The 27,459-nt window shown below is 41.6% G+C and overlaps 1 protein-coding gene, 3 non-coding genes and 1 pseudogene across 4 annotated transcripts in view; all 5 read right to left on the minus strand.

Annotated features, from left to right (window-relative positions):
- Window positions 1–24,800, minus strand: part of WDR43 (WD repeat domain 43) — a 30,704-nt gene extending 5,904 nt beyond the window's left edge. Inside the window, exons 1-14 of the mRNA XM_024552609.3 lie at window positions 24,545–24,800; window positions 19,138–19,275; window positions 17,034–17,155; window positions 15,362–15,482; window positions 14,473–14,612; window positions 12,611–12,713; window positions 11,834–11,898; window positions 9,453–9,624; window positions 7,897–7,983; window positions 6,926–7,057; window positions 5,333–5,464; window positions 2,250–2,336; window positions 2,050–2,081; window positions 996–1,059 (exon numbers count right to left, since the gene is read on the minus strand). Of these exons, the coding sequence (XP_024408377.1) occupies window positions 996–1,059; window positions 2,050–2,081; window positions 2,250–2,336; window positions 5,333–5,464; window positions 6,926–7,057; window positions 7,897–7,983; window positions 9,453–9,624; window positions 11,834–11,898; window positions 12,611–12,713; window positions 14,473–14,612; window positions 15,362–15,482; window positions 17,034–17,155; window positions 19,138–19,275; window positions 24,545–24,769 (1,620 nt within the window). The 5' untranslated portion in view covers window positions 24,770–24,800. The remainder of the gene's footprint in view (window positions 1–995; window positions 1,060–2,049; window positions 2,082–2,249; window positions 2,337–5,332; window positions 5,465–6,925; window positions 7,058–7,896; window positions 7,984–9,452; window positions 9,625–11,833; window positions 11,899–12,610; window positions 12,714–14,472; window positions 14,613–15,361; window positions 15,483–17,033; window positions 17,156–19,137; window positions 19,276–24,544) is intronic.
- LOC112298230 (small nucleolar RNA SNORD53/SNORD92) lies at window positions 6,565–6,640 on the minus strand. The gene has a single exon (XR_002974135.1). It is a non-coding gene; the product is annotated as a small nucleolar RNA SNORD53/SNORD92 (small nucleolar RNA).
- On the minus strand, window positions 7,394–7,471 carry LOC112298229 (small nucleolar RNA SNORD53/SNORD92). Its single transcript, XR_002974134.1, has one exon. It is a non-coding gene; the product is annotated as a small nucleolar RNA SNORD53/SNORD92 (small nucleolar RNA).
- Window positions 14,913–14,997, minus strand: LOC112298231 (small nucleolar RNA SNORD53/SNORD92). The gene has a single exon (XR_002974136.1). It is a non-coding gene; the product is annotated as a small nucleolar RNA SNORD53/SNORD92 (small nucleolar RNA).
- Window positions 24,801–25,027: 227 nt separating the features above from the next.
- LOC112298118 (small ribosomal subunit protein uS2-like) lies at window positions 25,028–26,177 on the minus strand (annotated as a pseudogene).
- Between the last annotated feature and the right edge of the window lie 1,282 nt (window positions 26,178–27,459).

The raw sequence follows: 27,459 nt of genomic DNA on the forward strand, positions 1-27,459 counted from the left end.
ATCCCCATGCTACTCGGCCACTCTACTCTTCTCTGCCCCCCCCCATTCACCCCAAGATTCCTGGGGCCGGGAAACTCAATATCCATTCTGTTTCTTGTCTCTTTCCCCGTTCTAACAGTTTAAGCAGAATTCTCCATGGACACATGAAGAACAAACTGCTGGCTGCAAAGCAGCTCACCCAGTAGTTTTTCCTTATTTCAAACTACTGAGGGCAGGAGGAAGGAGCCTGAGACAGAGAACAAGGGCCATGGCCAGGTAGGAGTTGGGTGAAATGGTGGTAAGAAAGGAAGTGCTATAGTTTAAAGAGCAACTAAATATACTTAAACTATCCACTATACCCTTTTAAAAAACCTACTATAAAGTGACAAATAATCCAAGAAAATAAAATTTCTTCTACCTTAAGATGTAACTGATTCAATGGTGTGGCAAAGAACCCAACTCATACCCTGACATGCAACATCTTTCCTCATGTTGCTGTAGCTGCTGTGCCCCCTCCCTGCCATGTGTGCACATTAACCGAGCTGGGAGCAGCCCCAGCAAAAGGCCCCGTGTTGAATGCTTAACTTATGTCACTGAAGTAATGAGCTACCTTTTATCCTCCTGGGACCAGGCAGGGCAGACATGGTAGCACATATACAAAACTGCTAAAATTGGCTACGTTTTTAAGAGGGAAGAAGAAATACACATACATTATAAAGACACTTTTCTGAACAGGTTATAGATATAGAGAAGTATCTGAAGGCTAATATGTCAATATGTATCTACCTCCAAGTTCTCTATGAACATGTCGTTTTTAAATCCAGGAGTCAAAAAGACCAATTTACAAGACAACAACGGTGACATTACGACACTGCACCTGGGGAGAAACAACACTCTCTAGAAGCAGCAGCTGGCGGCCGAAGGACAGAGGCAGGAGAGGGCGGTTTTGGTAAGCCGTCAGTTTAGGGTCGTTATCAAAGCCGAACTACGCAGCAACTGTAGCCGAAAAGACTTACTGTGGATAGGTATGAGGCATGGACTGTTAACACACATTTCAGCCATTGGACCATTAAAACAGCACTGGAGAAAAGGGAAAACAATGCAAGTAAACTAATGGACACTAATTCAAAATTAAATACAACTGAGTTAAAAGTTAGGAAAACTCAGGCAAAGTGAAGATCTACAAATTGTGCTCTGAGAAAATGCGTAGAACAAAGAAACCACTGTGAATTTGATAGCCCTTACAGTTCTTCGTGAGTATTTCAGATCTGTGTAATACACCAATCCCCTGGGGGGGGCGGGGGAGACTGACTGGGAAACAGGACAAAATTCCCCCCTCAAAAATGACTGGAGAACAGAACTCAGGCTTCAATCATAACTCACTGCCATCAGGGCTCCAACCTGGGCCCCACTGACGTTGCAGTTCATGTCCGGAACACTGAGCCCGCCCTCTGCCCATCATCAGGCACGGACAGCCCGATTCCCACACCAGCATTAAAAGACATATATAGACCAAAACGTGTGAGCTGGGCCTAATTAATAAATTCTTTAGCTTTTCTTGGTGGAGCCTATCAGAAAATAACTTAGAAAGAAAAACTGCCTAGTACAGACACTGATAACACTATACTAAAGCTTAGGATCTCTGAAATATCAGCTTCCTATTTAAATATTTAGTCATCAGATTCTTAACAAAAAAGACCCACAAAATTTAGTCTTCTGTAGCATATTGCCTTATGCTGTCTTAGCAGCTACCAGAGGTCAGGCAAGTTCTACAAGTGGCAATTTTAAACCAAATCATTAAATAAGACTAATACATTAAATGAGCTGTTAATAAAACTAAAAACCCTATACAGCAGTTTTCTAACAGAAAAAAAAAAATAAGATTTTAGGAATAAAGAATCTTTCAAGTTAAAATGTGGGGAGAACAGTATCTGACACTTGAAAGGGCTTTTTAAGTCAGAACTCAGGCTCCCCACTGTGTCATTCCATGCCATCAGACGTTGCTCTTTTCCACAATCACCTCTAAAATATTTATAAAAGCAGAGCAATTAAGTCACCTGCACAGCTTACCTATTAGGATGTCCTTGCAATCTCTTTGTAAGCTGAGGGGGAGAAGAACAGAGTGATAAGCAACAGCACTTCGAGGAGAGCCCACCTCCATCCACTGTGAATACCCTTGCTTACATACTGCAAATCCATTTCTCTAAATACCGGATCTAGTCTTCAACTCCCAGCATTACAACCTTAAAATGAACCGAGTGTTCAGTTACCTCTTGCAACAATGGAATAACAGCATGCAGGGGCATCCTTAACACAGTCCTCCTTATTAGGTTTGAATTCTTAGTTTGAAGCACTTTCTGTGAGAAAATAAAAGTAGAAGCATACTCAGAAGCTAAGAACACTACAGGAAAATATAGTAAAATAACTTTAAAAGCTAAGCAATAAAATGCCAACTTAATTTTAGCAAATACAGGATGGAGAAACTGAATGAAAATGTTGTATTTTATGGCTACCAGAAAAACTTTGGGAACTTTGGAAATTCCCAAACATTCATTTTATGAATTAGAGATATATCCACAGAAGAGTGAGCAAAACATATTAAAATCACACATGAAAAGCAACAAACATTTTAAAAATTAAGTGTCAACTTCTTCACAATAAGAAGATCACATAATGAGTGCTTTGAGGGTGTATCAATCAGAGAAACCCTGTCTCCACCGCCAGGTAGAGAAGGAAACAGAACAGATCAGTCCTAATCCTGGGTAGGCCTTTCAAGTTCTCCAAACCCCAGATGCCTCATCTCTAAGAGAGGGTGAGAAATAAAGAGTCCTTCCAAATCTCAAAACCCTGACGTCCCCTTCCTCTTGAATACTTTTAAATCCTTATTTTTCAAAAGGGTTTGCTCCTAGAGGAACTTCCCCAGTGGCTGATGCATGCTGTTTGGTGGTGGTTGTTGCTATAAAGGTAACGGTCAGGAACTAAACAGCACAAGTACCAAAGGACAAGATACAGAATGTTATTTCAGAATTCCCCATGGACTTTATTTGCTTGTAATATCTTTACATCAAGCCCATCAAGTACTATTTAAAACCTATCACTGGCATAATTATATTGTTCCTTATGCAAAAGAAATAAGACTTTTTATATAGTCACTGGGAAACTGAGAAATGGACTGTCCTAATTTAACAGTCCCACTTAACCTAGTATTTTCATTTTCAAATAATCAGAATACCAGACTCAAAGCAGAATATGCTGATGAGAACTTCAACAAATAATTCAGGAGGTGCCTGATGATACTAAACATTCCTGAAGTCACCTCCTTATCATGAACAGTCATCGTCAAATTCTAATAATGTGCAAGCTATGGGGAACATTCTGCCTGAGTACACTACAAATTATTTTTCAAGATACAGCATGTTCTTGTTAAGGTCCTCGATTTTCAAAGGCTGTTCACCAAAACAGCAGGCGTCCCTGTCTTCAGTGGCCAGCTAGGGTCGCAGCACTACGGGTCACATACACTGCATTCTTGAACCCGTTGCTGTACATTACACCAAAAGCTTGGTTAAAAAACAGTTCAGGAATGAAGCTCTGAAAAATAAGTTTGTGAAATCCTCTAGTGCCCTAAATGTAAAATGATCACAGAACTGGTTGTCCAAGGGACACTTCTGAGAAGGAAAGGGGTCACTATGAATAATCACAGCACGGGAAGAGATGGAAAACACAACCGCTGCAGGCAAATGAAAGAGTATCATCTGTAGCCCAGCCACCAGCCACTCCAGACCGCAGGGCAGGGTAACTTCTAACAAGCTCTCAGACAATTCTTATACCCACTAAAGCAGGGGCTCTACGATAAATTTTCAAATTTACAATAAGCAAACAGGATGTAATATGCAGATGATGTGTTAGAGATGCGTACACTTGAAACTTGTATGGTTTTATTAACCAATGTCACCCCAACAAACTCAATTTTTAAAAAAATCTTCAAAAATAAATAAAAATAAGTTATCCCATATCAAGCAAAATTATAAAATGGATACAGGAGGTATTAGCATTAATTTCTGCCGAGAATGTTATTTAAAGAAACAACTCTATAAACCACAGCCACAACTATCAAGAAGGTAATATTGACAATGGGTTTCTTCTTTTACAATTTTACTGCGTTATAACTGACATGTAACAGTGCACATTTAAAGTGTACTATTTGGCCCTGGCTGGTATAGCTCAGTGGATTGAGCCCCGGCCTATAAACCAAAAGGTCACTGGCTCGATTCCCAGTCAGGGCACATGCCTGGCTTGTAGGCCATGTCCCCAGTTGGGGGCCTGTGAGAGGCAACCATGTATCTCTCCACAATGATGTTTCTCCCCCTCTCTCCCTCCCTTCCCCTCTCTCTCTAAAAAAAAGTAAATAAATAAGACCTTTAAAAAAATTGTAATAAAGGGGCGTTATTTGTGTCAGATACTGTATGATCACAAAGTATTTTAAAAAGTAATTTTAACTTTTTAGACATGCTGGTTTCCTATCTCATTTTGCAAAATCACCTTAGATAAATATAAGATATTCCCATTAAAATCAAAATATAAATAAAAAATAACCTATTTATAGGTTACATATTAAAGCCACATCTTTACTAACTGGTACTGTAACATCATCGAGTCACTAAGCATAAATGACTTAGCCATGTAAATCGCTATGAGCTGATCAAGCAGTGCTGAAATACAATTTTTTACACTTAAATTTTTTCTACAGACCACTGTCAAACTCTGAAACTTAAGAAGACTTAATTAAGTAACTTCATACAAGCAGTCACCAACTTACAAGCACAGCAATCCTCCCTCTATATAAAATTTCTAGTACTTTTACCTCTAAATACTTTATAACATAACCCCCAACCCTCTTGAATTTTTCCCCAAACCTCCTACCCATTGCCAAGGTTCCACCTCACCGCCCCCTCTCACGGCCAGGGGGAAATAAGTTTCTGGAATCCAGAGTAAAAACTCAGGAACGCATTTTCCTACAGAAAAAAATATAAATTGTGATCTAGAATGCTGAGTATTATAATTCGGGCACATTATGTTTAATAAGGCTTTTGTGAACTAAAGCCTAAGAACCTAGTAACAATTCTGAACAATATTTCTATGAGAAAATGCATTCCAGGTTCAAAATAATTTCATACAATCCCTTTGTAGGTTAGTGACTGTCTGTATAATGCCACCAAATGATATATATTTGACCAAAGTTACAAAATATTAAATTCAAAATGGCTATGTAACATTCACTCTGAATGTGCTATGTCAATCATGTCTAAGAAAAACTAGCCATCTTAATTCATTCAAAAACTGCTATAATACTTACATTTAGCATTTCGAGATCATTACTTTCTAAACCCTGTGCCAGAAGAACGGGAAAGCTGTTTGTCTGCGGCAGGTCATCCTTTTCTTTCTTTGACTCGATATCCAGTGCTCCCAGGCGTTCTTCAATGCTAACCTACAGAAGAGAGGTCCCTGTTAGTGTCAACCAGACAAGGAAGGCCAAAGCAGTTCGGTCAAATACTCCGTGCTTATGTCTCAGGAGACAAAAATCACGGACTGATTCACACCTCAGCCCTAAAAACACAAGTATGCTCCTTCCCATTCTGAGAGCATCTCTTTACCAGAAAGCCAATGTTGGAGACAAGGGTGATGCAATTCAAGCTTCCAGAGTCTAGCGAGCTGCCGAAGCTGCCATGATTTTAAAATGTAACTCACAGTGAAGATTCAAAAAAGGCAAACACCTGGCATCTGATCACTAACACACAAGCAAGGACCTGTTTCACAGAAGCCCCTCCCATAACTATTCCTGGCCACCAACCTGAGACCGGCAGAAGGAAACAAGCACTACTGAAAGAGCATAAAGACAGGTATGTTCCAAAACGACGTGTAAATTGTCTCCCTATTTTTCTCTTTATCAATCAGTTCCAGATGCTGATTTATTTTCTATAAGATGCTATACTACAACCAAGTTTCCTTGATAAGTATTTAAAATAAAGTGTAAATAAGCATGATGAAATATGCTAGACAAAAACTTAATTGTATAAAACTGATCCTTTATAAAACCAAGTCTAACCAAATCAAAATATAATGTTCTAGGACTATCCAAAGCAGAAAGAGATGCTTTGGTGAAACCTCCTGTTTGGGTCATCTTAACGTATGAAAAACATGAACAAGGCAGGAGGAAATTAAAGGGTTGGATCTAAGCCGCCAGTTCAAGAAAGTTAGCACACCATTTTTAAATACAGATATCAAATTATTGAGAAACAGTTTTTTATGAACAGCAATGCTATCCCAATCCACCATTCACAAAGCCATTTAAATAAGGTAAAGAAACGTAACAATTTTCTCCGATGATAAACCACTTTAAAATGCTAGGTTCCTTAGACAACAGTGGCACAGGAGAATGGAAGATGAAAAGAGCACTCCACACAGACCAGAACAGTAACCAGAGGAGGGTTTGAGGAGTCGGGAAAAAAATGAGGTTTATAAACACTTCAAGCAGCTCTATTAACCATCACTTTTAAAGACCAAATGGCACTACTAACCCAGCCAGGGGTGCTCAGACAGCCAAGAGACGAGGCATCACTGGGGCTCAGCAACATGCGAAACCCAATGAAAATCATCACAGCAGGTCCTGGCTTAATCTGTTCAGTTATGTTATCCGGTCAACCTAACCACTGACCAAAACAGCACTTTCTTTAGTTAGTAAGAATGCCGCCTTCTCCATTAACAGTGGCTTTGTGCACAAGCCACTTACTAGCTTAGTGACTCTTACAAAGGTCACAGTCTGAAATTTCAGAACCTACACTGCTGGGATGACAGAAGGCACCAGCAGCAATCTAAGAAAGTCTCTGAAGTTTCAACTCCCAAGGATTCATACATTTCCAACTCAAAAATGGTCAGGAGATTTTATTACCTCATTTTCCCCTAATTTTCTCTTGCTCTCTACTTCCTTGGTTGGTGCAGGAACGGGCTTGACAGCTGCATGATGGCCAGGCACCCCAGGCACCAGGACTTTTGCTTCGGGATTCATCACTGGTGTTCTCACCTGTTGGCCAGAACAGCAGGGGTGGGACAGGAAATTAGGCCTTGATCACCAAGGAGGAAATGCAACAGCTTTTAAAGGGCTTTTCTACTAGAAAACTTACTATAACTAACTTAACATGATATGAGTTAAAGATCAACTTTAACTGAATGTTGACAAATAAGCTTTAACTTATAATCTGAAAGGTGATAGTTTTAAAAAGCATTCACAACCACTTACGGATAAAAACCAGAAAAAAACAAAACCTACGGATTACACAGGAACACACTGATTTGGAAATGTTAAAACGTAAAGCTGTGTACCCTACAACCACCGCCACCATTCATCTGTGCCAGAAATATGCTCAGACAGCCAAGAGAAAGGTGTCATCTCTGAAGCTCAGCCAGAAGCGAAACCATGTGGATGTCATCACAGCATGTCGTGGCTTTCCCCTCCTCGTTAAACTACCAAACAGGAACCTACATGCAGATGCCACTTTATGTATAGCCTCGTGATGATGCTCTTACATATAATGCCGAACTGCAGCCTCACCATGGTTTTAGGTCTTACTCCGCCCTGAGAAACAGCATTCCTCTCTACAAAGTCATGCTCCTTTAAGTATTGAGATTGAAAAAATAATGTTTTAATAAATTCGATACTGATGTTTACTCAGTGATCGTGCATGGGGGGGCAGGAAGAACTAAATCCAAGGTCTTCACCTTCTAGTCATCTATCCACTTACTCAACAAACCAGGAGCACAGAAATGAATACTTAGAGGATATTAAAGAATCTAAACATAATGTTACATAACAATTCAATCCACCCAAATCTTTTTCTCAACTTCTGTATGTAACGCACTCACCTTTGTGATGGCTGTTTCTACTTTTGGAGCCCAGCAGTTTGAAATATCTCTTACCAAACACATATGAGATTCTTTGGAATTTAAAGCCTGAAAATTTTAAGGGGGTGGGGGGGAGAGAGTGTCAAACAAAGCAACTGGCAGTAAGAATAAAAACGCCTACTTGTACATTTTTATACAAACACAGGAAAGTGTGGAAGGCGTCCACACGGAACAGCAGGCCCTCAGACTGAGGGCGTGGAGGACATGGGCGACCCGACAATGAGCGTGTTTACTTCCCTCAGTTATGAACTGCTCCTGTTTTTCACACGTACAGTTTTTAAAAATCACCAGATTTTTTAAATGTGACAGACTTAAAAAAAATCACTTCATCACCCTTGCAAAGAATTACTCTGGGCTGAGAGAGCGGCCCTGCCCCACAGCCCCTACTGCTAACGTTTCCCTGAGCGCGTCACAGACGGCACTGCCGAAGGACACCATGCACCAAGGTGGCGCTCTGCACACGGTACTGCACGGCAGGAAGTCCAAGGCAGCACAGTCCACACGTCCCCATAGAACTGGGAGGCGGGACGCTCCGTGCCCACATACTCAGTCGGTATCTGGAACGACACAGGACTAGCGGGAAACAACGGCTGCACCCGGAAAGGGCGCTCAGCAGGGTCCGCCCACGGCAAGACAACTTATAGTTACGACCTAACAATTTTCTTTTTTTAATCAAGCCAAATCCATGTATTAGATTTTAATACTTAAAAAATTTTAATGTTTATTGATTTGAAAGAGAGAGAAACATTGATTGGTTGCCTCCCATTTACACCCCAACCAGGGATCGAACCCACAACCTAGGTGAGTGCCCTGTCTGGGACTTGAACTCCCAACCTTTGGGTGCACGGGACAAAGATCTAACCAACTGAGCCACACTGGGCTTTAAAAAGCATTTTTAAATAAACTTAACAAGAGCTTTCTTGGGCAAGTTCCTCTGAAGAGGGCCTTACTGCATCAATACATTACAAACGCAAGCGCAAGAAATCGCCTACTGGACACACTCATAATAACTCACCCAAAGTCTCCGCAGACACTATTGTAATCAAAACACGGTACCACCCATTTCATTTACACTTAGAAAATTCAACGGGTGCTATCACTAAGGGCTCTTTCATTAAATTTACCTTTCAGGTAGCTGGGCAAAATTCACCCGCATCTATGCAGGTGACAACAGCCACGAAGTACGTGCGGCTGCTGAGCACTTTAAAATGTGGCTCGTTCAGACCGAGATGTGCATGTACACGAAAAATATACACCAGGCACAGTTCTCGGTACACCTAACAGAGAAGCAGGAGTCAAACATCTCTAACAATGTTTTACACTGACTAAGCATTTACATAGTTTGGATATGCTGGTTTAAGTAAAAGTATGTATACAGTTCTCACAAATCAAAATAAACCACCCAGTGAAGGGTGGTGACTTCCAATAAGCAGATCAATGCTTGTTCTATTCCATAAAAATCATTCTTTCCCACAGACATGCCGATACCGCTTTACTCCAAAGCAGCGTCTACGTACCACTCGCTCAATGGTGGGCTGGAACCAACTGCCGTACACCAGCAACAAGGACATTTTGTCTGAACAAAAACCAGCTGCTAGAACGGGGATGGGTTTTGGTGTTGATTTCTTGCCTTTCCCAGGTGTTGATATCTGAATTGTGCAGTTTGAAGTCAAAGGCTTTTTGCAGTATCTAGAAGTAAATAATAATAAATAATTAAGTTAGAACACTTAAAATAACATCTAATAGTATTTTGAAGTTGGCATGAGATGTGACCCTCCTCTGGCCTTCACACTACCATCGGGGTGACCAGGGTCCCCACAGCACAAGTGTTCCTGGACTTCACCTGTCCCCACCCCCACCGCCAACACTCAAGACCTCACCACCAGAATCTTCCTTCACCCCCATCTGCCCTTCTCTCCCACTTCGTCCACTCCCATAGGAAGCCCCGCACTCCCAAGAGCTCTCCCACCACCCCGAGCTTCCGTCCCAAATGGCTCCGTACATGCCCGAATGTAAGGTCCCAATTCTAATTGCTCCCAACCTCTAAAAGGCTCACCATGCTTCAGCAAGAGAGCTCAAGGAGCAAAATTATCAGCAAAATATAATCGACAAGATTACATCCCCCGTGTCTTATCTAAGAGGGCTCTTCACCTTGCTGTACGCTGGCTTGCTGCGGCAGCCCTCTCACGTTGTAGCTGCTTGCCCCCGACACCCTTTGTGCCAGGGGCCTAGGACATGGTTTAACATGCTTCTTGTGCTTTCAACACTCCAAGACACTCTCTCCCCCTCCTTCATCTCTAAGACCTTTGAAACTTGTCACCAGATACCAGCCACCTCCCTCCCCTGCTATCATCCAGGGACCTCTGGGCCACTCCCCGCATTTCTTAAAAAATTTTAGCGGCTCCCTGTCAGTCTTTCCAACACTCCTCTGAGGAATTCCTTTCTCGGTGGTTTCCATACCCAGTCTGCAGGTCGGTGATCCTTCTCACACCCTGTCCTCTCGGTTCCTTAACCTTCTACCTCCAACAACCGTGTCCCTCACTGTATCTCAGCCACTCACCGCTCACACCACAGGCATCTCATGCACACACTCCATAACCTCAACGGCAAGCATCCCACCATCTACCTTGCCAATTCACCCCTCCAAGGACCCTGACTCTGAAACCATCTCTATTCAGGACTTTTGGCCTCTGCTTTGGCTTTTACCCCTCTGTAGACATGAGACAGGATGACTTAAAACTTAATGTCTTAAAAGTTAGGTCAAACCCCATCCATCCTCTGCTTAAAATCCATCAACAGCTTACTACTGCCTAAGGAGAAATGCCCACATCCTCACCACGGCCCACCAACTTCAGGGCCCTCAATCACACGTCCCATGTACACATGACTATTAAATAAAGGCATCATGTTATCAGTTACCGCTAGAGAGTAGAACTCAATAGAGGGAGACTTGGGTTTTTAATTGTCTACGCATCCTCAATGCTTGAAAATATGTGTATGCTGTTTTCACAAATAGTTTATATTTAAATAAATTACTACACTAGGATTGTAAAAGGAATGGTTACCTATCAACTGACAATAAAAAGTTGCAACTATGTTAGAGTTTAACATAATTATGCACCTGACTGAGTCTCAGACCACATCTGTAGTGTGTGGACAGGTTGGCAAACTCTCTATGAAGAACCAAATAGTGAATATTTTAGTTTTGGGGGCCACATGGGGTCTCTTTTAGGTTTGGCCTCCAGCCCATACTTTGCCGACCCTGATCTATGACTACCATGCTTCCCACCAGCAACATCCTCTCTCATCCACAAAAACAGGGGCATGGCCATGCTGCTGATCCACGTGTGTGACAAGGGGAAGCACTACCCGCGTTAGAAATCCAGCCTTCACCCACAGTTCACAAGCAAAACTCTAAACTAAACCATTTTCTTTTACAATGTATAGCCAGAACTACCGACATTTACTAAACGTGCATCATAAACAGCCATTCTCCTAGCCTCAAGCCAAAAACTTAAGTTTTTACTGGGAATGTATACAGTCACATGGATAAAGAATTAAGGATGCTTTCAAAACAATCTAACTGAAAATATAATGCAAAGAATATTGAGGTGAGAGTATAAAGTGACAAGTCAGCAAAGGAAAATAAATTTCTGACTTTAAAGAGTTCTTACCCAGCCCTGACTGGTGCAGCTCAGTGGATTGAGCTTGGGCCTGCGAACCGAAGGGTTGCAGTCAGATTCCCAGTCAGGGGACACGTGCTTGGGTTGTGGGCCAGGTCCCCAGTAGGGGATGCACGAGAGGCGACCACACACTGATGATTCTCTCCCTCTTTCTCTTTCCCTTCTCCTCTCTCTAAAAATAAATACATAAAATCTTTTTTAAAAAAAGTTCTTACCCATTTAATATGTGTTCAAAAAGATGAACTTGACCATCTCTGCAAACAACAGCTAACTTGACAGGCTAAAAAAAAAATGTAACTGATTACTCTAATGGGTCAATCTATTCCTAATGGAAATTACTTTTACATAATATACTTATGAAACTTCAACTCTCCTTCCCACTTTTTTTTTAATTATTTTATTGTTGTTCAATTACAGTTGTCTGCATTTACTTCCCACCACTCCCCTCTGCCAAACCCCAGCCATCCCTACCTCCCTCCCTTGCTTCCCCCTCCCCTTGGTTTTTTCCATGTGTCCTTTATATTGTTTCTGCAAACCCTTTCCCCTCCTTTAAATGACCAGAGAAAAAGTTAGAACAACAGCAAGGATGTACAGCTGTTGCATTTAAAAACAATTACAGTCTTCAAAATAATAATTCAAGTTGTCAAAGCTTATAAATAAGAGTTTTTAGGCCAAGAAGATAATACGGGCAAGGAGAATGCAGCCTGGAAGTTAGATGAGAAAAGTCACTACCAAGTGCACAGGCTGACAACAGGGAACTGGTGGACCCTGCATGTAAGCGCAGTCGGGACTGAGGGAAATGCCACTGCACCCTGTCCCTTCCCCTCAGGAGAGTTGACCACAGTGACCTAATGGTTACTTCAAACAGTCTAAGATTTTTGTTTTACTTCCTCCTTCTTCCCCAATGTCCCCTATTTCTCAAATCATCAAATCCAAATTTTAAAAATATGAGTGAAATCCAAAAACAAATTCTCAAACATTGAGCCATTTACCTCTTCTTTGTTTTCTGATAAAGTCAAGTCAATATACACAGGTTCATCTGTAACTGTGAAAGACATCACTGCATTCTTTTCTTTGTTTTCTGACCGGACCTGCCTAGATAACAAAACCAGCAATTAGACAGTAAAACAGATTTTAAAAAAGAAAGCAAACCGCTAAAAGGAGGCACAGCATTAGGTTTCCAATAGTTTTTCACCGTTTGAAAGCTAATAAGGTGACTAAGGACCAAAATAAGGAAGCGCCTGTACCCCTACCACTCTAACATGGCAGCATGGGAAAAGAGAAAAGCATGAATGCATTTCTGGCAGATTACACAAGAGAAACATTCTCTATTTTTTCCATTCATCTACATGTCTATTTCGATGGTTGCCAATATCATGCTGCCTTGATTTCTGTAGCTTGACAAGTTTTAAAATCAGGCAATATGAGTTCTCCAACTTCTTTTTCAAAGCCCTTTTGGCTATCTATGCCTTTGCACTTCCACTCAAACTTTAAAATCAGATTGTCGATTTCCACAAGAGTCTACTGGGATTTTGACTAGGTTTGCATTAAATCTACAGGCTAATTTGAGAATTACCATCATAGCAATACTGAGAAAAAAAGAATCCAGACACACACATTTCTTCAAACACCAGAAATCACTTTTTCTTTTACAGAAGAAACTTTGTAGCCAGAGACCCAAAGAGGTAAAGATTTAAGATTGAAGCACCTTAGTAATGTCGGAAGACTTTGGTGGCAGATTTTAGCTTTTTGCCATTAATAATTTCTTATGTAAGTGTTAAACCCTCTAGAACTAAAGAAATCATCCCAATAGCCATTCCTCAAGTATCAGACACAGAAAGGAAAACCAATGTAACCTGACTGAAGAGACATAATTAGGAACTACAGTTCAGCTGACGGCTCAAAGGTAAACAGCGACCCTGTGAACCTCTCCCACACAACTACTTTAAGGAACACATATTTTGATGAGGCCCCTTACATCTGAGTATTATTTGGTATAAATTCATAGTAACTTTATATGGTCAAGAGAATGCTCAAGTAACTGATTACTAGGATGAGCGACTACTTTTACTTTTTAAATCTCTACTTATTTTGCCCATGAACAGGTTTAAAAAAGTTAACTTTACCATCAGATGTCATAAAATCCAATAAATTTCTTACATTTCTTAAATTTAAAAACTTTTTGATTATCCTTACAAAATTAATACAATTAAATACAAAATTAAATACAAATTTAATCCAAAATTAATTTTTACTTTTAAGGATTTTATTTACTTACTTTTAGAGAGGGGAAGGGAGGGAGAAAGAGAGAAACATGGATCGGTTGCCTCTCACACGCCCCCAGCGGGGACCTAGCTCACAACCCAGGCACGTGCCCTGACCAGGAATCTAAAGGGCGATCCTTCGGTTCTCAGACCAGCGCTCAACCCACTGAGCCCCATCGGCCAGGGCAATTTTTACTTCTAAAAGTAGTTTCAAAAACACAGCCAATTTAGTGTACTCAGTAAGCCATCAGTAAATACACATTACTGTACTAACCTAACCCAAAGTCACCTATTTCAACAAAATCAAAGGTTTTCCTGAAAAAAAAAATTTTTTTTAATTGCCCAGTCATAAAAATATTCAGCCCATTACATCTCTAAACAAGCATGGAGGTGGTTCTATTATGCAATGCTCTTAAATTTTTCTGGTACAGATCTGTTTAAGGCAGGCTCAACTCTTCATCAGAAGTCAAGATAAATCTAACATTAAGTACAATAAAGCAAGTCTCATATTCATCATTTATGTTAACCATATAAGCCGTGACAGAGTCATTCAAGACCAAGTTATCTCCCAAATCCAAAAGATTACGTACCACACATTAAGTAACCGGTCATGTACTGCTCCAGATAAAAAATAAAGACCTGTAATTCCGTCAAAGGGTTGGCTCTCCTTAGGAGGTCTGACAGTAGTGAACATAAGTGATGAAACCGGCGTTGCATGCCCTGTGAAGTGCTAAAAAAAAGTTACATCACACTTAGGAGAGGATGGATACAAAACACTAAAAAAAGTTAAGAGTCCATATGTATCATAAGATATATATCCTAAGTCTGAAATCAGAGCTCCAGACTAAAGGTAGCAAATTCTAAACCACCAAGGTTATCTGTTGTATATTCTTCTTGCTTCTTAAAACTCCATCTGAAAATAATGAAAATTACAATTTTCTTTTTAAATGACTATAGCCCACAATCTGTCTTTCTTCTATTTTTGAGTTAAAGATTCACTTTAATTCCATTTATTTTTAAAGGGTAGAAGGTGCTCAGACACAGCCAAGGAATTGTAGGTCTTCATTTTACTCTCAGTGAGTCGAAACCACAATTTTAAGGCATCATCACAGCACCAAAAATTCAGTAACCCCTGAGCGCACTCAAATCTAATACTGAATCTCCACAGTTAAATACTGTAAGTGGACCAAATGCTGGATGCAAGCTAGAAATCAAAATCACTAACATCACTGCATAGTAAAGGATTTTTCATTCCAATTCCATTAAATAGTTCTATTCATTTCTCTAATGATAACCTGTTTAATACTGAACACCAACAACCCAGATTTAGAGGCTTTTATCTATTATTAATTCTCCTCTCAGTATGCTTGAAAGTAAACAATCTGTGTTCCTGAAACAATACTCAATGGCTCAGACCCTACACTTCTCCACGCTTACTCCAGATGACCCTTATGCTCACAACTAGTCTGATTCACTCACTCTGTAGACTTCTTTGGTCTCCAAAACCCATAGTTTGATGGTTCGACCGGCTGAAAGCAGCATCTTCCCATCTGGGCTGATACACAGGCAACTGACGCTGCTATTGTCACCTTTCCATTTGCTACATTGAGAAGAGAAACAAAAATATGTAAATAGAAAGAAAACTTCATTCAGAGCAAAAACACAGCAAAACTATATAAGGTTCTATACCCAACTGCATGTCCTAAAAGCTTGTGTCAGGTAACTAACCCACCACTAAGCAAAACCTCCCTGACAGAGAGGTTCACAAGAGGAGATGCAACATCTAGACCAGCGGTCCCCAACCTTTTTGGCACCAGGGACCAGTTTCGTGGAAGACAATTTTTCCATGGGTCACTAATGGTCCATGGCCCAGGGGCTGGGGACCCCTGATCTAAACAGTGAGTACTAGAGAAAGATTTTTAAACAGCAGAGAGGATGAACATAGTACAAGAAAAGTGAAAAACACAAATTTCCAAGATAAATGGTCCCTCAGATGCCAATATAATCCAGTGACTGAAGGAAAAAAACCTCGGGATGTTTTAGAGTACTGAGGACAACTACCACTGACAGCTACAAAACCAACGAACCAAGTGCTTCAAAATCCTGAGGGAAAATTACTTCCAGCCTAAAATTGTATATCCTCAAATTTTGAATCAACTGTGAGACTTGAATAAAGACTCTAGTGGACAAGTAAAACCTCAATAAATTTACCATCCACGCACCCTCTCTCAGAAAGCTACCAATTTGTATGCCTCACCAAAAGGAGCAAACCAACAATGAAAAAGGGAATTTAGGAAATAGAGGATACATCTCACAAAAGAATTTTCAAGATGATGGAGAAAGGAAATCCCAGGACAACTGCTTGTTTGGCAAACCCTGAAAGAAGGCAGAAGTCCTCCAAGAAATAAATGTAACTGGAGGAAAGCCTCCAAGAAACAGTAAAACCGATTGTGTCTAAAAATAACTGAGAACTGCATGACTACAGGAGTCAGACCGAAATGACAGGTATACACAAAACTACCAAGTGAACAATAAGTCCTCTGAACTAGCTTTTTCCCATATATTCTAGCTATCGCTGACATTTCTTTTCCCCAAAGCATTATTTTGGTTACTTTATTTCTAAGACACTGCCCTTCCCTGGCTCTCTCCTGCTTACCAGATAGCTAGCTGTCTGTGGTTCCTATCTATGACACTTAAGGCTACTAGACCCTTAAGATACTTGCCGCATACCCTCTACCATCATAATCTCCTAGTACATCCCTGTTCCACATTATTCAGGTCTAAGTAAATCTTTCATGTCCCTTTCTCCTAGCCTTTGCCACTTCCCCACCCTCTTGTATCCAAATCTTACCTGTCCTGGAAGGCCCAACAGAAAGCCCTTCTCTTCCACCAGGACTTCCAACACTGCCCTACTCACGTGACCAGTAACCACATGCTACCTTATGACATCAGGTGGGCAGTTATCTTTTGTGCCAGTATTTGCCTTTAATGTGTTAAAATCTTACAAGATTTAAAAGTTCCTTGAAACAGTCCACACAGCCTTATGGTGTCAACATTCCCCACTCTCACCAACTGATCTGTCAAATTCTAACGCATTTCCCAAGTAACCAAGTCACCCCTCCGACACCGCAGAACCGCCAACACTACTCACCACTTTACTTTGCACGTCTGTGTATTCCATTCCACAATATGCTTGTCATCTGAACAACTATATAAACAGCCATTTTCTTGGTGCCACTGTATGCAATTGACTTTGTTGTCATGTCCACCGTTCTATAAATTTAAAAAATGTTAAAAAAAACTCATCCAATGTAATATGATATGTATCCCGGAATTATCACTAAACGGTCAACTGTTATATTAGGCTTTAACCTAATTTAAAAAAGGCCTACCTGTATCCATTCCTACCATCAAAAATGAGATAAATCAGCTATGACGTCATCAAATGTTAACTTCCCTTCCTCTGCTGGAAAAACGTACTTCTACATGCTAAGCTAGAGGATACTACTCCTAAATGCTAACTGCGTTTCACAGGAATGCCAGCATATCGCATGATAGATACTTCATCGACAGTGGCAAAAAGTTTGTGACACTTGAATGAACTACTGAAATCAAATCCTAGAGTTTAAAGTCAACATCTAAGATAAAAATCAAGTCCAAAGTGTCATTGGAAATTTTTTTTTTTAAGATTTTATTTTTAGAGAAAGGGAAATGGAGAGAGGAAGAGAAGGAGAGAAACGTTGGTGTGTCAACCGATAGGTTGCCTCACTTGCCCCAACTCGGGACCTGGCCCACAACCCAGGCATGTGCCCTGACCAGAAACTGAATTGGCAGCCTTTCCGTTCACAAGCCAATGCTCCATGCACATCAGAAAGCTACCAATTTGTATGCTTCATCAGCCATGGCCACATCATGGCTGTGGCGAAAATGTTTTTTTTAAGTGCCAAAAATATCTCTCAATAAAGAAATCTGGTTGTGCAGGTAAACACTAAATGTTTCCTTGTGTTAGAAATCACTCCATATTAAAGATACTTTAAACATTCTCAGCATAGCAAGATGCTTGCTCACCCAGAGGCACAAGATTCAAAATCAAGATAAAAAATTCCACCTACCAAATTAGCTGTTTTTTTGTGTTATTGCTGTTTTAGTGAGAATATTTGATGGTGGCATTAATACTACTGAAATACAGGTACCATCCTTCCATTGTTGGTTATGTACAAACTAGGAAAACTCTTCTAGAAAGTATTTGTGTGCTGTGTATGAAACACTGTAACACTCAAAACCTTTGACTCATTAATTGCAGGAATCATGTAAGAAAAAAATGTATAAACAAATACAAATTGGAAACCACCTAAATGGTCACTAGTAGTTAAATCACCAAGGGACTATCCAACTTAGTGATATTTTAGCCAGTCACTTAAAATGTTTATAACTAGTTCTTGACAAATATGAAAATTGTTTATGTTTTAATATAGTGGGAAATATCAGGGTATTTCAAAATAGATGGACAGAACCAAATGTACTTTTTAATATATTCACAAAGCAAAGAAATACACAATCTATTAAACAGAGGATCTTTCAGTGATAGATTTAGGTATAAATTGTTTTCTCTTTTCAACATTATGTAGTTCCAAAATATCTATAGGTAGATGTTACTTAAAACATTGTTTTATTCCTATCTACAGAAAGCATTCCTATCCACAGACAGGAGTCAGTGAACACCAACATGTATTGCAATAGATACTGTCGAAGCAAATTGTGTGGGTTACCGTCCGGCAGAGCCAAACCCTCCCCTCTGTGCCCTGCAATGCCGGGGCCGTGATTCTGCAACCCACATTTCTGCTTTGCCAGCTGGATGGCCAGCAAGCTCCACCAATAAGGGGTGCTAGGGGGAGACAAGGCTGGAGGGGGAGCTCCTCTTAGTTTCAGCAGTAATCCCAACCACCTCCTTTGTCCAGCCAGAGAGATGGTGGGCTCCTTCCTGCAGCTAGCTGTGATCCTTAGAATTCTTTTCACCCTTTATTCTCAATCTAGTCAACAATTTTTAATATTCTGATCTATAAGAAGAACTATTACCTATCATAGCTATTATCAATTATTACTGTTCAGAATTTTAAATGTAGAAGGGGCAGAAAAATGCCCCCATAATATAGATCCTATAGCATATCCTGAACAGTTTTGGTTTTATTTAATAAATCTCTAATATATCAGTTTCCCTGACGTATCTCTTTTACATAAAATATATACATACTTACTATTAATTTACTGTGTAATTCTCCTTTTACTGTACTGTATAATAAAATACTACCAACTGCTGTACCAAGAGCCAACAAGTCAATCTGGTTACTTGTTTCTACAGGTTCTGATTTCCTTTTTTTCCTCTGAGGACTTTCCTAAAAATAAAAGAAAAAAAAGTTTATTTTCTATTTCCAACACTGAAACATCACTAATGCATAAATGCAAATGTCCAACGGCCCACAAATGATACATGATTGCTATTAAGAGGTACTTCCTTTAAAAAAAAGGTAGGATTCCCTCTTTCTTACTACTTAGAAAAAGAAAACCCCACTCCAGTAGAAGAGCTCATAATTCTCGTCCCCATCTCCCACCTCTGTATAAGGAAGGCGCCCAACAGGACCAGTCGGCATGCTCTTGGTACTGACAGGTCCAGTGCTCCCTCCCAAGCAAAGCGATGACAGGCCCATGCTCAAACTGCCCCTTTTCTCCCCCATCTCTTCTTTCACTCTCCCTTTGTTTTCAGGAAAAGGAACTTCAATGTTTTTATGTTTATAAAATGCACTTACTTCAACTTGAGTCAAAAAAGACTAACTATGGAGCAGAACAGAGCGCACACTAGAGAAGTTGCTCCAGTGTCTGACTGCGGCTCGTCTCAGTCCCATGTTGTCCTGGTGATTACAATGACTGAAGAGGCACCAGTTTAAATCTAGTGCCAAGTGCCACAGGATTGTGATTCATTTCAAAAATGATGTTAACAGCTCTTGTCTGTCCATCGAAAAGACAATGACCCTAGCTTCAGAGTACTGCATCAGTTTATAATTCTGAAAAATTATTTCAGAACTTCTCTTCCAATGTTTATATTTTTTTAAATTAAAACTTGCCAGCCTATATTTTAGCATCAAGAAGCTCCAAGAAATCTGTTTAGTATAAAACAGACCAATACTATAGAAAAAGGAACTTTTTCTCAGGCGCGCAAGACCTTCGCTCTACACCACAAAAAAGAGGCCCAGGGTACAAGAAAGTCTGCTCAACCCCACCCCACCGATGGAAACTATGTTACCAGTACCTAAAGAGTATCAAGGAGTAGATCTGTAAAGCGTTTTCCTTTTTTTTCCTTTAAGTTATTTTTGGGGATGGTACGTTTGAAAATTGTGATTCACTGGACATACTTGACAACAATAAAAAAGATTTAACTAAAAATAGGGTAACATTCTACATACAGAAAAAAAAAACGCAGGACTTTCTCAAGTCCTGAAAAATGTATCTACATTCATAAACCCAAAAGAAAAGTTACAATTAAAAGCCAAGCATAAAACAATCTTTTAATCTCAACAGTAACATTTAATTTACTTGAAGCTTTAAAACTCTAGCACAAGCCTTGTCCTAGATCCCAGCTCCAGTTAAATGAAGTTCGAAAGCGGCCTCTAAATGATCCCAGAAAACAAATGTGGTTTCTGCATTAAGGTTATAAACACAAACACCTGCTTTGGACAAAGACAATGGGAGAAAGTATACCAACCTATTACTACCTCAACAGGAAACTCTGAAAGATTCTAGAAATTATTTCTTCTGGTTTTGGTTTTCTCCAAATCAAATTACAATGATCTACACCGAGGTTTCTAACGTGTGAAACACAGGCTGGTCCAGATATGTACAAGACGTTTTTCTGCAGGCCTGAATTTGCATTTCAAAGCAAAGAAATTTTAGAAATTAAAAATTAACATTCTCAAAGCCCTGGTTCCCCTACCAGCAAAATCTCTGTATTTTGGGGAGAAGCAAGCAGAGTAAACAAGTGGGAGGAGTATCCACAGAATTCATGCCCTGTTTTGAGGGTTACTGATCCAAACTTAAATAACAATCCAATTAATTAATCTCAAAGAATTACTGACTCGTTTGTTTTCTCAGATTTGATCTTTTTAAAAACAACTTCCCATTCAGCAGGATGAACACGTCCCAACATGTAACACATCAACCAGGTAAGCAGTTTAAATAACCAATGTGCATTTTAGCAAACTCCTAATATTTTAATGATTACCCCATTACTAAGTATTTTTGAAACCAAGAGTTACGTGGTGCGGATGACTATGGAGTATAACAGACCTTCGTTGGCATTTTCCATCTGAACCCGTTTTTCCTGTGATCAAAAACTTCAGTGACTCCCCAGAGAAAAGTAAATCAACATTAATTCTCTGGCATTCAAAAGCATCCACAATTTGCCTGTAACCCATCTTGTCCAGCCTTATTTTCAATTCCATCCTTACACTGCACACCCCAATCACAAATAAACTTTCCCATTTTGCCTTTGCTTTTCATGGCACTTGGAAGGGCCTCTTCCTACTCACCTCAATTTCCATTTGGTTTAATATATCTGAATTGTTTTTATTTCTTCACTGATATTTTAGACATAATTTTGTTTCCTCTAATGTGCCTAGCACAACGTGATATGTACATAAATTGTACATGTAATTATATAAAGTAATGGAAAAGGAAGACTAAGAATTTAGTTCATGGATCTACTTGTGATTGGAAAATATGAGTTCCTGAAGGCGCCAGGAGTGAAGACCAGATGATTCTAGCCTAGTCTTTCTCGATATGAAGACACGACTGAGCTGAGCAGTAAGAGCCAATCAATACCAGTCTGAAGAAGGCACTTGACCTAAAGGCTGCGAGCAGGCCGAGTGGCACATGAGCATAATTTGTAAGCAGCAAGGCTCAGTACAGCTGCGGGGAAGACAGAGAGAAAAGCACATCCAGGTAATGAGAAGTCTGAATTTGATCAATTAATTGGTGACTTTTGAGACTGAGATCCTGCAGTAAGAAAAGTGTTTCCAAAAAGAGAGAGTACATACTCATAAGAACCTATGTAGAGAAATTTCACCAAAAAACCCTTAACATGCAAAATATACTGATAACGTCTTATGCCATCACAACCCACTAAATCTGTTTCACAATCCCCCAAAAAATCAAAACCTATTTTTGAAAAATGTCAACCTCTAGACACTGAAAATAATGCTAAAGTTTCTAATTTAATTCTGCAATTAGTCTCCTATGACACTTCTTGGCATTAGTCATTTACTCAGGCAAACGTTTCATGGATAACAATGAACAAAATGTGTGCATTTTATATATAACTACATGTATTTATGTCAAAAACAATTCTAATACACTGGAACGTCTATTTCTGTCTATGGGATCTAATCTGCAAACTTTACACCTTTTGAACTTTAAATACCGGAGACCTTAAGACAGAGCATTACACAAGAACACAACCGGACTGTGCTACCTCTCGAAGAGACAGGAGTGGGATGCTCAGCTCAGATTTTTCCCAGAAGCATCTTTAATGCTACTATGCTTGCCCTGCCCAATGTCTGAAATGCCATGTGCTTCATTCAGCAAGCACTAAGCTGTGTGGGTGTGCTTTGCAGTGACAGGAAAGCAGCACAAACACATTTACTGTGGTAGCCAATAGCAGACAAGGTGTTTCTGCAGGGCTCTACAGCAGTTAGGGAAGGAAAAGGAGAAAAGTTTGAGACTTACGGGTGGGAATGAAATAGCAGAGTCAGTTGCTAGGTGGCTCCGCCACTTACTGTGTGGCTTTGGCCTACCACAGAACATCTCAGCCTCAGTCTACCCACCTAAACTAAGGGACTCAAACAGCAGCATCCATCCATAGTCCATCAGCCTTGTCTCCCTGCACTTTTCTTGCCATCATTGTAGGTCCTAATGGCTCCATCAACCAAATGGAAACGCTCAGCTATGCAACATGTGAGAACACCCTCTACAAACTACTGTGGCATAAATGCAAAGTATTATAACCATTCTGTGACTGAGAACAAGCAGCAGCAGTCTAATTTTGCTAAACATCTATGAACTGCTTTAAGTCCAGTTTAAGAAAACAGCTCCAACTCATTTTTCTCCACTGATAATGCCACTAAACTTTGTACTTGGGTGGTGACTTGCCAATTACTGGAACAGACAGATACTCTTACAAACCGATTTACATTGAGGAATGTAGCAGTAAACGACCAATGAGCCCACAGGGAACACCTGTTGGTTTATTCAGTAACGACAACTAACATTTATCGAGCACCACTCCTGTGACTTTTAACACAACATTTGACACTAGACAGATGTTTTATTCCTGAGGCACACAATGCGATTGTAAGTCAACAGAAAACCAGAGCAGACAAAAAATTTTGCCAGCCTAATATTAGCTATGTGTTGCAGGTAATAGAGAACTGAGTTCTAAACACCTGAGATCTAGTCCAGCTTCAGTTTTTGGCTTTTTGCAAGTTACTTAGTTTCCCAGAGCCTCAGTTTCTTCTTCCCAAACAAAGCAGAAAGTTAGTTCTTACCTTGCAGGACTAACCAACCATACAAACACGAGATACTAATAGTAACAAAAACTTGAAGCACTTACACATCAAGAACTATTCTAAATGGTTTATGCATTATTAAATTTTAACCTTCACAACCACTCTATGATGTGGGCACTATTACCCCATTTTAGAAATGGGAAACTAGAGGCAAAATTACTGCTAGGAAGCCAGGCCTGCATTCAAACCCAGGTAGCATACTTAACTGCAGTTCCCACGTGCGCGTAGGTTAGAATAGATGCAGTCGAGTGAGTCCACAGGGAATGGCATCTTACCTGCGATGGCTCCCCAACAGTGAAAAGCCTTCCCAAATTCGGCAGTGCCCCCATCTGAGACAATCTTCACCTGGACGCCTATTTAAGTTAAACTACTTCACTGTACTTCCGTATCCTAACGCAAACTTCAGACTCGGGGGAAATGGGTTTATGAAGGAAAGTCGAGCCGATGTTAAAAATAAAAAAGCAAGACTGTTCAAACGGCTGAGACTGGAAATGAGCCTGGGAGAGTCAAGAGTGAAAGCGTCTTGGACGTAAAAGACAGACAACACGTGGTGAGCGGGCACCCAAGGGTGGAGGTGCAAGGAAAAATAGACTTGTTGATTCCAACCACCCAAGACAAATCCGACGAGAGAATAGTGAGCGTGCCTGTAGCGCAGCCCCGAAGCGGACCTCTGTCAAAAGCCCGGGCTCAAAAGATCGCATTCCGCTGAGCGAGGCCCGGCAGCCCCCGGAGATGGGGGGGCCGCCGGGGCCTCGGCGAACATGGCGGCCCCGGCGACAGCGGGAACAGGGGCGACAGCCACACAGAGCCCGCTGGGTGGGCTCCGGTCCACTGCCGGTCCCATCGCGCCGAGCCCTCAGTCTCTGCGTCTGGACAGGCTGCGCAGAGAACTGGCGGCGTGGGCCCACTACGCGCCGCTGCACTCAGTGCCTCCTCGCCGCGGGCCTCCGAGGGCCACACGGGTTGCAGGGCCACGCGCCGTAGCTCCTGGGGGCGCAGAGGCCGAGCCCCGGCAGGAACCCACCTCCCGCCGTCCCGCTCGCTTTACCTTGGCCTGTAACCGCGCTGGCGCCCAGGCCAGGCAGGTGCAGGTACCGCTGAGGTGCGCGGAAGGCACGTACTCTTGGTGCAACCGGTTGTTGGCTGTCTCCCACACTCGCAGGTGACCGTCGGCAGACGCCAAAGCAAAGTAGGCCTGACTCTGCGGGGAAAAGGAGCAGGGCAGCCCCGCGGGAGACAGGGGGTCGGCAACTCCGCCGCCACCCGCCGCCATTGCTCTCTGGCTCCGCGGCAGCCACGTGTTCGCACGTGCGCAGGCGCACGGGGCCGGGGCGGGGCCTGGAGGGAGGAAGTGGGGCGGAGGGACGTCAGAGAGCCCGGGGAGTGGCTGTTTGAGACGCCAGAGAAAGTTGGGCTGGCGCAACCCGTGGACAGTGGCCTGCTGGGCCCAACGCTAACTTGTACCAGGGAGAGAGGACCGGTGGAGGAACTTGACTGTGCATTGCAGGACAGGCTCATTCTTTAGAAAGAAAGAGGTTTGGGTTTGTTTTTGAAACTGTTTCTTTTCTGACAGCCTTCTTTCCAGTCTGTTTAAGAGTTTGTGGAAGAACAGCTTAGGACCACTCAGTGGTTTCTCCTACCCATTCAGTGGCCTGAGCAGTGGGGACTAAACACTAATCTTCAGTGGCAGGCAGAGCGCTCCAGCCTTCAGTAGGAAACCGCTGATTAGCCAGAGGGCACCTGCACACCTTCAGACCAGTCTGCGACCTCAGGTTGAGCTGCAGTGAACTCAGAAGCCGGAGCAGTCCATGCACCCTGAAATTCCTCCTCTTCCTTTTCAGTCTCTTCAGCTTCTCTGTACAAGTAAAGATTGGCCCTGACCAGTGTGGCTTAGTTGGTTGGGCATTGTCCTGAGAAGCAAAAGGTCACTGGTTGGATTCTTGGTCAGGGCACATGCCTGGGTTGTGGGTTCAGTCCCTAGCCAGGGTGCATACAACAGGCAACTGCTAGATGTCTGTCTGTCTGTCTGTCTCTCCCTTTCCCTCTAAAAATAAATAAAATCTTTTTAAAAAGAAGAAGTAAAGATTGGCCATGACCTTCCTTCCATGGGTATTCGTGGAAGGTGGTGCCATGGGTGCACAGTACTTCCCCGCCCAGCATCCACCACATCAGACCTACTGAGTGAGCCCCCTTGTTGTTGCAAGGGCTGGCAGTGAACACGTAAGGGCAGAGGGGAGTCTGTGATACACAGATCAATGGTAGGCAGGATAACATAAGACATCTCTGTGAGAAGCTGCTGGTCAGCCCTGGGATCAGTAACCACCAGTCATCTCAGCTCCCAGAAGGCTGCCTGGATCTGGTTAGTGAAGGTTATAGAGGTGACGCGTCCAGCAATAGGAGTGGCTCCAGTGGCAGCAGCAAACCAGCACAGCGCGCTGGCCATTGTTCCTGGACGATATGACACTGACATGAGCAGGGTTTTCGATGGCAACAACGGTACAAGCTGCCAGCAGAAGCTTCTTCCAGATTCCCTTCAGATATATGATGTAGATGCCATCACTTTTCCTTTTGTTGATGTCCTGTTCCATTCGGAAGTCAAGGTTGGTAGCACCTAAGAGGGTTCCTGCTGCAGGGAATTTGAGGACATCCTTCATTTGCAGGACATCAAGGTCTCTGGACATTGTGAAATTTCCCTCTCAATTATGTGGGAACCAAGAACAACACAGTATGGGCCCCTCTCTGGGTAGCACAGGAAGCTATTTCCTTTCTAATAACCTGATTGAGCCCTGGCTGCTGTGTCTCAGTGGACTGAGCACTGGCCTGCAAACGGGAAGGTTGCCAGTTCAATTCCCAGTCAGGGCACATGCCTGGGTTGCAGGCCAGGTCCCCAGTAGGGAGTGTGTGAGAGGCAACTGATTGATGTCTCTCTCCATCTCTTTCTCCCCGCCTTCCTCTCTCTCTAAAAATAAATAAAGTATTTAAAAAAAATAACATGATTGAACAAATGTTTAAAAGAAATATTCAGTCATAACTGCATGATTGTAACAATTATTTACATTTTTGCCCATCCACTTCCAGTCTGTAATCATATATACACATAGTAACAATTTAATCGTAACAGTGTAAAAGTAACAGTGGGAGCACCTACTCCCTCTTAGTTCATCACGATTTATCCCATGTTACTACATCGAATAGAAAAAGTTTAATGTTTCCATAATGTTTCACCAAATCTATGCTTTCTGATTCAAAAAATGTCAAATACTGTTCAGCCCACACAGACCTCATAGCCTAGCAGGAAACAAAAACTATCACCCTCATAGCTATGGGGAGACTGACAGGTAGGAAGCAGCGTGATGAACACGACACAGCCCTCTCAACAGTCTTACCCTCTAACCTGGGAAATGGCAAATAGTGACTTCTGCACAGTATGACATGTGCTATGACAGGTCTAGAGGCAGGGCACACCAGAAGGGGCACTTCTCCCAGTCTTTTGTTGTTAGCCACCATTCTGGCAGCAATGTGAGGCTGATACCTGAAGGACAAGGAAGTTATACATCATAGAAGGAAGATGCGTACGCAGGGAGCTACGGGAGATTTGTAGAACTAGAACTAGTGATGTAGTTTGACTGGAGGTTTAAAAATGCCAGCCACCATCCATAGTATCCTTTGACAGGTATTCTTTCTTTAATGTAATTGCTTGACTAAATGCCACTACATGACTGTGTCTTTCGGGCCTTATATGGTAATGTAAACACATGATTGATGATGCCTCATATTTTCAGAGAATAGTTTCAGAGTGCAGGCTGGCAGTTTTGTGGGGAAGACAGAAGGAAAAGTATAGCCGGAAAGAGAAGGCACACATAGTGATCTTTTCTGAGAGCCTACATGCTCTAAAAGATCACGCCTAAATAATTCATATTTTTCAAAACGTGTTAATGTGGTTAACACACCTTTGAAATAAGC

This window comes from Desmodus rotundus, chromosome 5, assembly GCF_022682495.2.
Source record: "Desmodus rotundus isolate HL8 chromosome 5, HLdesRot8A.1, whole genome shotgun sequence".
Taxonomy (NCBI): domain Eukaryota; kingdom Metazoa; phylum Chordata; class Mammalia; order Chiroptera; family Phyllostomidae; genus Desmodus; species Desmodus rotundus.